The sequence below is a fragment of the Oratosquilla oratoria genome, chromosome 39 (genome assembly GCF_046742065.1).
Source record: "Oratosquilla oratoria isolate Oo_2021 chromosome 39, ASM4674206v1, whole genome shotgun sequence".
Taxonomy (NCBI): domain Eukaryota; kingdom Metazoa; phylum Arthropoda; class Malacostraca; order Stomatopoda; family Squillidae; genus Oratosquilla; species Oratosquilla oratoria.
Genome location: NC_134815.1, coordinates 33433497 through 33446201, shown reverse-complemented (window position 1 = coordinate 33446201; position 12705 = coordinate 33433497). Strand labels below are relative to the sequence as shown.

Below are 12705 nucleotides of genomic sequence, written 5' to 3'. Positions count from 1 at the left end.
AGACGTCTGCTCGGATAAGGAACGAGACGGGAGAGTTCTGCAGGGCAGACACGAAGGCAGAATGAGTATAAAACTCAGCCAGTTCCTGTCAACGGGGATCCATATACAAAAGGGGGGATCTAGCCGAAAGAGAGGATAATGTAGTTCAACAATCCTTTCAGAAAACTAAAGTATATGGAAGCGTATTTATGCACAGAGACTGTGTGATTCACCTTAGTCTCTGAATCACGTGTTGGACTCGTGATCGGTAGCTGTTTCCCTCCCGGAAGAGAGCTCAGAGATCGTATGCCCGATCTATGGGTAATGCTGTGACCTATGTGTGCGTGTGTGTGTGTGTGTGTGTGTGTGTGTGTGTGTGTGTGTGTGTGTGTGTGTGTGTGTGTGTGTGTGTGTGTGTGTGTGTGTGTGTGTGTGTGTGTGTGTGTGTGTGTGTGTGTGTGTGTGTGTGTGTGTGTGTGTGTGTGTGTGTGTGTGTGTGTGTGTGTGTGTGTGTGTGTTGTAAAAGACAACTAACTGAGAAGGAAGGAGGGAACTAGGGACCTCCTCTTGATGTTTTCTCCTTGGAAGAGCCCAAGTACAAGTACACAACGACGAGGTCATTCCTTTTACAAGAGAGGGATTGATGCTTTTATGTAAGTATATTTGTAAGTGGGTGTATGTAAAGTATATGTGAGTGTATGTGTGTGTGTGTGTGTGATTCACCATTGTCTTGGAACACGTGTTGGACTCGTGATCGACAGCCATTTCCCTCCCGGAAGAGAGCTCAGAGCTCATATAAGACTGATCTGTGGGTAATGCTGTGACCTTACACGCACACATACACCCAACTCCCCACCCACGAGAGTTGGAGTAATGACACGTAGCGCAGCGATACTGAAATTATTTCAGCCCTGGCCGGGATACGAACCCGGACCACCATAGTGGCAGGCGGGAACTCTATCTACCGCGCCATCGAGTCGTGTGTGTGTGTGTGTGTGTGTGTGTGTGTGTGTGTGTGTGTGTGTGTGTGTGTGTGTGTGTGTGTGTGTGTGTGTGTGTGTGTGTGTGTGCGTGTGCGCGCGCACGTTTGCGTACACACATATATAAATACATCTACATTCATACACACCAAACCTGCACTTCAAGGTGAAAAACATTTTCGCAAACTGTTTTCGGTGTTTCGTCCAACGATACATTCGTCGTCGCGCGCTACAAAAGCACTGGACCATAGTCGATGAGGCATAACGGTGCAAAAGATTTTAGAAAACGGGGCGCTGAATACGATTCGTTTCTTCGTTTTCTGTTGCCTCACACAGCACAAGATTCAGGGCCTCAGTTTCTTCACAGAAGAGCTGGAACCGAGAGAAGGCCGAGCTGGAGATGTCGGGGTCGCTTCTGGTGTCCTGCCTGGGGAAGACTGGTACGTTTCTGGTGTCCTGATTGAAGACGCCTGGGGAGAAGAAAGAGGACGCTTGGCTGGGGATAAGTCTACTGGGCCTCTTGAGTGTTGACTGGGGAGATCTGATGCCCTTGGTGTCCGGCCTGAGGATATCTGGTAGGTTTCTGCCCCAGAGCGTAACTGAGTGTCTTTGAGAAACTGATGACCGGGAAGTCATCTAGCTTCTGACTCCTCCCAAAAAGGCTTCCAAATCGTCACTTTAATAATAAGGCTAGTTTGTTTGTTTTTCGGGAGTTCACATGCTGACTTTCAATTTTTACGATCATTAAGGTCCAGAGCCGCCCTTACTTGATGTGCAGTGAGGTAACTCCTGTTTCCTTTCCTTAAGAAAAAAAAAACGCGAAATGAAAAAAAAATCTATCTACGTATAAAACCTGAGGAAATTCTCCCCCCTAACCTTGAATGGAGTAGTCTGCCTTTATCGTGGAGCCAAGTAAAAAAAGAAAGAAAAAAATCCTTAAATACTATGCATACACTCGCAATCAACTGACATGTTAACCTCTTCAACACAATAAAATTTTTTTTATAAATTTATTCTAATTATCATAAGGATGCTCGCTGGCCGAACGGGTTAGAGCATCGCTACTTGCGGCGGAGGTCGACGTGAGGGCAGTTCGAATCTTGCCACCAGCGAGTTGGACCAAGGGCATGGTTCATCAAATTCCGCGCTACAAAGTCCTCTGTAAGGGGCACCGTCGTAGCCTCCTGGTAGATCAATTTTACGACGACAAACCGAATCAGTCAATCAATCATATGTCCATTTAATTCAGCGGAGGGTTCGAGTCCCGTTTGAATAAAATCGTCTGGCGACATTGAAGGACACAAGAAAACGACAGAGCACATCACAGGGTTGAAGGCGTAAATCCAACGCTACATTAAGGTGTCTGAGCGTAAGGGTTAACGCCATTGGATTCTAGAAATAGGGTTAGATCATTCTTAATGGGATTAAATCCTTTTCAATGGGGTTTGATCTCTTTTAATGGGGTTGGATTCCTCTTAAAGGATCCAATTCCTCTAAAAAGAATCCAATCACCTAAAGAGGAATCCAACTTCAGTAGAAAGGATTAAAACCCGTTAAGAAGTACGAAAGTTTAACGTAAGCATTTCCGAACTTCATTTTACCAAGAAAGGTCTCCGCCCCAAACCCCAACTCACCCCCCTCAACCACCCAACCACTCCCTCCCCACCACCATCAACAACCATAGCCTGAATCCCTGCAGCTAAAAGTACAATTTTTCTTTAAATAAGGCCATTCCGCTAAGGAGTATCTGCGTGTGTGCTATAGATCGTGTACCAGCTGCCTGTGGTTCACAGATGGTTCTGGACGGCACAGCTGGCGTGTCCGAAAGCTGGTCGTAAAGAGGAATGCAGCTGGTGCACATTAGGCGAGGTGGATGTCTTTGCCAAGTCCAGTGATGCCGACAGTTTCCTAATATTCTTGATAGATGGCTTCGATTATGCTTACTACGGGTCCCCGCTTTGATCAAGTATGCCTATTAAAGGGCACTTATACCTACCCTGCCTCATTTATGCTCACTAAGGATCTTTTTTAGTCTTATTATTGAATTCATTTTTTTTTTTTTTACAAGAAACCAAAATTGTTTAAATGGTGACTGAGAATACCTTGTCTAATTTCCCATTCCAAAATATAACCTTCTTACACGCGAAAAAAAAAAATACACTCATTCCGGGGCCAATATGACTAAAGTCAATTTGCACCTTTTCCCCTTTTTTCCCAAAAAGTCCCACAAGTATCCATTTTGACAAAACAACTCTGCAGCTGGTGTCTTCAAGAAATCACCGATCTCTGGGAGGTCATCAAGCCTCTGCCCCTTCCGAAAGGACTTTCCAAATCTTCTTTTTGATAACAAGACTCGTTTATGAGCTTCGTGATGACGCGGCTACCCCCAGGGTAGGGGGAGACGTGTTCCTCCGCCTTAATGCAGCAACAATGGAGCGATCGCAATGAATGACTTCAATATAAGAGGATGTTGTTGTCCTGTTTGTTGACGTGAGGCGCGTGAACCACCTCCTTCCGTCTCGGCTCGTACGTTCCAACGCCGATGATGACGCAGTTCGCTATGTGGACCACGATGGCGACTACGACGAGCCTGTAAAAGGAAAGAAAACTATCAGGAAAAAAAAATAAATAAAAATTATAAATGAAAGAAAAATTAAAACAGAATGACAGTCACTTCAGTTTTGACATGCAAAAGAAGATGGAGATTTATTAATAATATCTTTTTCAAGATGACCTCAGCGTTTCGCGTGCCCAAAAAAGTTCGTTTGGGTACGAGGTTTTGCACGCGTGCCAGAGGTTGCCCGCCCCTGGCCTAGATTAACACCGAGGACAGGCATACTAGTAAAAGCAATAAATCCACACAACAGCACATTTGATTCTTTACAAACCAGATGTTCCTCCAAAATTAATAATTTTGTCTTGGCCAGAACAATGTCGTTAAATGTGTCCGTTTAGTTTTATTAAACGGCGAACGAGTCGACGCAGTGCGAGCAAAGAACAGTCATAGCAACATACTGTTTGGTCTCATGAATGTATGACAACACAAAAAAGAATATTAGCCAAGCTACAATAAAGCACTAAAGGAAGCAGCTGCCTCTCTTCTTTGTGTATTTTTTGTCCTCGTTTTCTTTGTTTTTCTTTCTTCTTTTCCTCTATTTTCGTCTTATTTTCTTTCTATCTTTCTTTTTCTTTCTTCATTCCTTTCTTCTTTGTCTTTCAAATCCCCTCTTTCTTCCCTGATTTCTTCCTACCATTCTCTCTTATCAAAGGATCAAGGTGAAATAGGTTTAATCGCAATATTCAGAACCTTTTTTTCGGCAAAAAGTCACTTCAACTCATGGGGTGAACAGCACCTCAAATATACTCGTGTATATATATATATATATATATATATATATATGTGTGTGTGTGTGTGTGTGTGTGTGTGTGTGTGTGTGTGTGTGTGTGTGTGTGTGTGTGTGTGTGTGTGTGTGTGTGTGTGTGTGTGTGTGCAAAACAAATACACGCGATAACAATACTTGCAGAAACCTCTTGGAAAATAAAATAAATGAATATCAAACGTTTTCATCTATCCAAGACATCAGGGTACCCTGATGATGTCTTGAATAGGCGAAAACGTTTGGTATTCATTTCTTTTATTTTCCAATTTGTTTCTGCAAGTATGTATATATATATATATATATATATATATATATATATATATATATATATATATACACATATATACATACATATACATATATATATAAGTATATTCATATATGTATATATATATATATATATACATATATATATAATCTTTTGTAGGCATTTCGAAACCCACTAAGTGTTACCGCGTGACGGCAAAGCAGGCATATGGTCTTAAATCCCCGACCAATGACAACGGCTCTTAGAAGGTAACGTTTGAAATATTGAACAATAAGAAGCACTTACGTAGTTTCTGTCGAAAATTTCTGGTACTCAAAAAAAGAAAACGACGATTCAATTCACCTAAGGGTCTGACCCTGTTTATGAAAAGTCTTCTCGTGCCGTTAAACAGAATGGAATTGTTAAAACGCGTCGCCCTACCGACTGAATAAAACCGTCCATCGTTTATGAAGCCCCCCGCCGGCTAAGACTCTTCAGACCAGAAGAAAAAAGAAGAGCAGAGAACTGGAGGGCCAAAGTCGGGACCCTGAGAGCCATCAGGAAATCCAATAACTGAGAGACGCCTCTAAGGGGGTTCCCCCTGTCTTACCTTGCGGCACTTTTCCTTTTATCCAAACTAGCCCCGGGTGATACTATTCATCTCCCCGGCACCTTGGTAAATAATGAGCCAGAGTCCATTCCAATTAACAGCCTCCAAATACGTCGCTTTGATTTGCTCTGACTAGGCAGTTCGACAGTGAAGGATACTTATAAATATTGTGGAAGGATATGCAGCCCAAGAATTTTTCTCCACAGTCACCTCCACTGGCATCAGCGCTGAAGACTTCAGCATCGCCACCCAACTTCACTCATCTCATCACAAGTCACCGGACCATTGTTGTTGTCGGTCACCGACGGACAGCCATAAGGAATAAGTGATAAACACCCTGTATTGTGACATTAATGCACTGTGTGTGTGCTCTCCTCTAAGTAAAAAGAAACTTTAACCTCCTTTTCTTTTTTACTTCATTTTCAAGCATCCTTTTGTAACTTCACTGTGGTCAAGCGGACTCAAATAGTCGTGAGAGGTACTCCAGACCTCTCGCAGAGACCGCAAGGGAGCCAGATTAAATGAACTCCTTTTCAACATGGAGGTCATATTATACGGATTCTTTTTTTTTTTTTGGGGGGGGGGGTAACATTTTATTCTGCAGGATACTTAGTCGTTTGCTCTAGCTTTCGTCAGGTGATTCTATTCAGGTGAGATAGCCCCCACCCCACCTAACCCCCAAAACAAAAGGGTTAAAATTTCTTTCAGATTTATCTTTATTTCCTCTTTCGGAATGTCGTATGGTTTTAATCTCTTATTGTGTATGCCCCCCCTCCAGGCGATTTAATTCATCGAGAGGAACCTCCTATGCAATGAAGTGGTTGGAAACAGTCTCGATTAACCCTTTCGCTGCGTAAGAATGATAAGAAATTTCGAAAAATCGACAACTCTAAAGTCGAAGCACAAAACTCGGGATTTTTTCGCGAGCCCTGCAGAGAGATAAGAATGTTTGTTTTGGTTATCCTTATCCCAATCCTGCTTTCATATTCAGTGCGTGAGGGCTCAGGGAGAACGAGAAGTGGAAGAGAGGGAAAAAGGAGAAAGATGAGGATGAGAACGAGGTGCTGGAGGAGGAGGAAAAAGGACGAAGAAGAGGAGGATGAGAAGGAGGAAGATGAGGACGAGGAGAGGGACGAGGTGGAGGAGGAGGAGGAAAAGGACGAAGATGAGGAGGATGAAAAGAGGGAGATGAGGACGAGGAGGGGGGACGAGGTGGAGGAGGAGGAGCAAAAGGACGAAGATGAGTAGGATCAAAAGGAGGAAGATGAGGACAAGGATGAGGACGAGGTGAAGGAGGAGGAGGAGGAAAAGGACGAAGATGAGGAGGATCAAAAGGAAGTAGATGAGGACGAGGAGGAGGACGAGGAGGAGGAGGAGGAGGAAAAGGACGAAGAAGAGGAGGATCAAAAGGAGGAAGATGAGGACGAGGATGAGGACGAGGGTGGAGGAGGAGGAAAAGGACGAAGAAGAGGAGGATCAAAAGGAGGAAGATGAGGACGAGGATGAGGACGAGGTGGAGGAGGAGGAGGAAAAGGACGAAGAAGAGGAGGATGAAAAGGAGGAAGATGAGGACGAGGAGGAGGACGAGGTGGGGGAGGAGGATGAAAAGGAGGACGAAGAGGACGAAAAGGAGGACGAAGAAGACGAAAAGGAGGACGAAGTTGAGGAGCGGTGAGGAAGAGCAGGGAGACCAAGGGTAAATATGAAGTACAAAGGCGTTAAAACGACTGCACTGAGCAAGACAGCAGTCAGTTCTTACTTCTTACTTTTTTCTTTTCTTTTTTTTAAAGGAGCTCAATGACATTTCTTGCTTTGTGTACATGTGAAAAGTATATGAGCCGGAAGCCTAATTCTTACGGGTTTAGCACGAATGAAATAAAATTATTTCATAAAAAAACAAAAATAAATGTAACTCGAGACTACGAGACAAACATTGTGAGATCGAGCAATATAAAGACGGGCGAATATCCCTTTATGCCTATAAAGCCAAATGGTATAACCTCTTCTGTGCAGAGTGGGAACTACGTCTTCTTTTACTCCAACTGACGTCACGCTCCCTTCATCTCCGTGACACCCACTCCCCACCAATGTTTGCACCATCTCTTCACCGTCTACCACCAACATTGCATCATCATCCGCTCAAAACATATGACTTAAACCACACCTTTCTCCCCTACCCACATTCCTATTTTCAGCCATATCGTCACAGACATCCAATACGGTAAGAGGGCGGGTTTCCACCTTTTAAATATACCGTCTATTTCTCTTTAAGTTGCAAAAACAATGAAGATTCCCATGCTTATGCACACACACACACACACACACACACACACACACACACACACACACACACACACACACACACACACACACACGCAGTTGGTAGAGTTCCCGGCTGCCACTATTGAGGTCCGGGTTCGAATCCCACCCAAGGCTGAAATAATTTCAGTATCGCTGCGCTGCGGGTTGTTACTCTAACTCTCGTGGACGGGGAGTTGTGTGTGTGTGTGTGTGTGTGTGTGTGTGTGTGTGTGTGTGTGTGTGTGTGTGTGTGTGTGTGTGTGTGTGTGTGTGTGTGTGTGTGTGTGTGTGTGTGTGTGTGTGTGTGTGTGTGTGTGTGTGTGTGTGTGTGTGTGTGTGTGTGTGTGTGTGTGTGTGTGTGTGTGTGTGTGTGTGTGTGTGTGTGTGTGTGTGTGTGTGTGTGTGTGTGTGTGCGTGCGTGTAAGGTCACAGCGTTGCCTATAGATCGGTCATACATGAGCTCTGAACTCTCTTCCGGGAGGGAAATAGCTGTCGATCCCGAGTCCAACACATGATCTAAGAACATAGTTGTAAACCACACAAACACACACACACACACACACACACACACACACACACACACACACACACACACACATGTACAGAGCGGTGGATATTTAGAACAAAATGGATAAAACAATGGAGTGTGCAAAAACCATACACGAATTTAAGAGCAAACTAGACACTGCGAGATACAAAGACGGGACACCTCGAGCATAGCTCCCCTACCCTTCAGATACAACTAGGTAACTAGGTAAATATACACAAAACGCAAAACACAGAAACAAAAAATTCCACACATACACACACGTATACATACTTACACATTATATATATATATATATATATATATATATATATATATATATATATGTATGTATGTATGTATGTGTGTATATTTTCTGTTCTCTAGCTTCTTTTGAATTTAAAAGACAGTGTTGAGTCCCAGTATCATCATTTATTATGCAAGTAGGCAATATTGCGTAATATATCTTTTCAAAAAATCCGCCTGCTCAACTTTATGTGCCTGCGGTTCAACAAGACCAACGGGTAGAGAATATGTTATTCTTGGCATTTTCATCCAAGTGACATATTTCATGAACTCTTTCAGTTGACGTCAGATGATTTTATTACAGCACGACTTCAGGCCTGAAGAGGCTTAGAATAAAGGTAGTTTTCTCTATTCGCGATGGAGGTTTCAGATATGTGGAAAATACAATATCTCATCTGGAGACCCCAGATTATTTGTTTGTTTTTGTTATCATTTGTCTTTGTTTAATTATTATTTGCTTGATTCTCATTTATTATTAGTTATATGTCAATTTGTTATTATTGACTATTTACCTGTTTATTATTCAACTATACATATGCATTTATTTATATATTCTAATTATTATTATTTACATTATTATAGTTTTTATTTATTCATTTATTTATTTATCTATTTATTTATTTATAATTATTATAATTTTTCTTTTTACATCCGTCCTAGATATGGACCAAAAGGTCTCCTGACGTCATGCTCCGCCTTTGTAATCTTTAGTACAGAGAGATAATTTGACCTTTTTCCACTCCAGGCCCATCTGACGGCAGACGATTTTATTCAGGTTAAAACCCCTTAGATAAAGTGACGAACTTCATAAATTTTATTCTGGTTAAGGAGAGGTGGTTTTACTAGGCTGATTGAGGCGCACTTCGAACTGAAAGGTGGGATCAATCTCTCAAAATGCCTTCATTCCAGCTGTGATAAATCGCGTTTCCTTTGCCAGAACAAGGGGTTTGAAATATATAGCTATATGTTAATCATTACACACACACACACACACACACACACACACACACACACACACACACAAATATATATATATACATATATATATATATATATATATTATATATAGTGTATATATATACATATATATACATATATATATATAGATATATAAATTATATATATATATATATATATATATATATATATGTATATGTATATATGCCAATAGTTTTCCCCCTTATAAGGGAGGTAGCCAAATCAACGGTACCGAACCATCCCACCTATTCCACTCAGATCCACCCTTACCCCCCTCTCATCTTAGCTCCTCATGGATGACGGGTCATCCGTGCATCCCCCCCATTGCCCTGGGTCATAAACAATGTAGCAAGACACAGCACATTCACAGCAAGGCCACTTCATTTAATCGGCGGCCCTCCAGCTCCGTCACCTCAAGCAGAAAAGGAGAAGACGGGAAGAAATCCCTTCGGGCTGCGTCAAAATATCATTCACATATACTCCCTCTCCTCCTCCCCACCCAGTTCCTTCCTTACATCATATACATATATATATAAATATATATATATATATATATATATATATATATATATGTATATATATATATATACAGTATATATATATATATATATATATATATATATATATATATACATATATACAGTACATATGTATATATATATATATGTATATATATATGTATATATATGTATAAATATATATATATACATATATAATATATTTATATATATATATATATATATGTATATTACAGGTGAAAATGTAATCACACATTTGTCAATCTCGTGAAAACCACTGTTGGAATATAAAAGACTGGAGACGGGGAATCTATATATTTCGATTGCAAACTGCAATCATCTTCAGTAGATATATATAGAAATATATAGATTCCTCGTCTCCAGTCTTTTGTACTCCAACAGTGGTTTTAACGTGATATATATATATATATATATATATATATATATATATATATATATATATATATATATATATAGATATATATATATACAATATCCTACCAACAGCCATGACAAAAGAGAAATTCACCATCCATAACGAAAAGTTAACTGAAATAGACTAAACCACATTTCTATCGAGAACAGGTATCGCCCGGTAAGGGAAGAGTGTAATATAAAACAATATCGCAAACGCCAGATTTCATAAGAGAGCAGAGGAAGTCGTGACAAGCCTTCTAAAAATTTCAATAAAGACAAGTGATGTCACTGGCCTTTCCCATCTGAGACTCTCCTTTTCTATCATCCTTAAAGTATGTATGTATGTATTTCATATATATAAATATATATTTATTACATATATATGTGTATATATATATATTCATATAATATATATATATATATATATATATATATATATATATATATATATATATATATATGAGAAGATTTGGAATCTGGGATCCATATTGGAAAACAGTAAACACCAGATTCAATTGAAGGGTTTATTTGCCCGACGTTTCGATTCCCGTTTCGATTCCCGTCCAGGAATCGTCTCCAGCGTAAGGGTACACCGATGGGATCGCCTATTTCAGTTGTGGTGGCTGAAGTAGTGATGCAAAGACTGGAAGCTCAACTTCTAAGTGCTGCACCTACTTCGCTAAAACTGTGGACTAGATACGTTGATGATGTGTTCGCCATTTTGGACAGCAAGGACGTGGAGCCTTTCTTCAGTTACATCAACAGTGTTGAACCGGCCATTCAATTCACAATGGAACTGGAGAAAGATTTCCAACTGCCGTTCCTGGACGTCTGCGTCAAGCGCGAAGGTGACACCCTTGGTACAAGTGTCTACAGAAAGCCCACCCACACTGATAGACTGTTGGACTTTGATAGCTACCATCCAGATTGCCACAAAAGGAGTGTGATCAGGACTTTATGGAACAGAGCAGATAAAGTCTGTTCTTCTGTGGAATCCAAGAAGGCCGAAAGAAAACACCTTTTACAGGTCTTCCGGAACAACGGCTATTCCAGCAGTACCATACGGAAATGGACAAAAGCACGACCCACCGACACCCCACAACAGAGACCACATATCACGCCTAGAGTCACTATCCCCTACATCAAAGGAGCTTCAGAGGTTACTGCTAGAGTCTTACGTGACAAAGGAATACAAGTAGCACACAAACCCCGCAACACCTTACACAGAAATCTAACCAAAGTAAAAGACACCGAAGAACCTACGCAACAGGCCGGTGTAGTTTACCAAATAAGCTGCACTGTCTGTGACACGGTTTACGTAGGAGAAACACAAAAGAAACTATCCACTAGAGTACAAGAACACCAACGTGCAGTTAGACGAGAAGATCCGAAATCGGCCCTGTACAAACACACTACAGAACACCAACACATGATTGATTGGGATGGAGTTACAACTCTACATAAAGAAAATAATAAAAAGAAAAGACTATTCCTCGAAGCATGGGAAACTAAGAGCAACTGCATAAACAGGTGCATTGACCTCAACCCTATTTATCTAGGCACGAGGAGTAACACAGGCTAATTCCTCTGTTCTGTTTTCTATTCTCCGTTGCTTCTTTTCGACCTGTCGTTTGTTCACCAGTTGGCTTTTGGCTGACTTCCTTTTTTTCGTAAGCGATCTCCCAATGCACCTCTTCAACTCTCCCCCCACCCTTCCCGTGACTTTACATTCGTAGTTTGCTTCCCTTTTTTCTACTGCCATTCTTCTTTGCTTTTTATTTGTCTGCTTGTAATGTAGTCATTTGTTATTAAGCCCCCTTTTTCCGCTTGTCCACCACTTTCTACTTCGGCGGACATTTGGTCCACCTTCTTTCTTTTACGTCTTTGAATTATGTCCTGTATTTACTTTTGGGTTCGTTTTGATGTTTTTTGTCACACTGCCATTTACTCTTTGTATTTTGTTTGGTTTTATTTGTTTGGTTGTAATTTAGCCGTTTACCTCCCCCCCCTGACATTTCGTTACGGACATTTGGTCCTTGTTGTATGTTCTGAAGTATTCACGTTAGTGTCTCGCTAGAGTCTTTTTGCTACTTTTGTTTTTGTTCACAGCCATGTATTTTATTTGTATTTTGTAGTGTATTTTTGTTTTTAATTTAGTCGTTTGTTCCTGATTCTTCAGTGCGGACATTTGTCCCACTTCTATTCCCCCCTTTGTCCTGTTGTTGTTTACTATGTGTCTCCTATGGTCACTTTTTCTTCGTTTGTTTTATGTTCAAAATTGTAATTTTTATTTTATTCTAATTGGTATTGTAATGTATTTTATTATTTTTATTTTTTATTTTATGTTACTTCATTTTATTTTATTATTGTAATGCATGCGTTGTACAATTGACTGAAAGGGTGAACCTTTCCCAGGTTTACCATTTCAGCGATTCATAAGGAGTTCACATTCTTGTAACCGTT

At 40.8% G+C, this 12705-nt stretch overlaps 1 protein-coding gene across 4 annotated transcripts in view; it reads right to left on the bottom strand.

The window, feature by feature from the left end:
* Positions 1-372: 372 nt before the first annotated feature.
* Positions 373-12705, bottom strand: part of LOC143020347 (clarin-2) — a 132590-nt gene continuing 120257 nt past the window's right edge. For all 4 annotated transcript variants that reach the window (XM_076176690.1, XM_076176687.1, XM_076176686.1 and 1 more), the window contains one exon: positions 373-3549. In XM_076176690.1, the coding sequence (XP_076032805.1) occupies positions 3414-3549 (136 nt within the window). In that variant the 3' untranslated portion in view covers positions 373-3413. The remainder of the gene's footprint in view (positions 3550-12705) is intronic.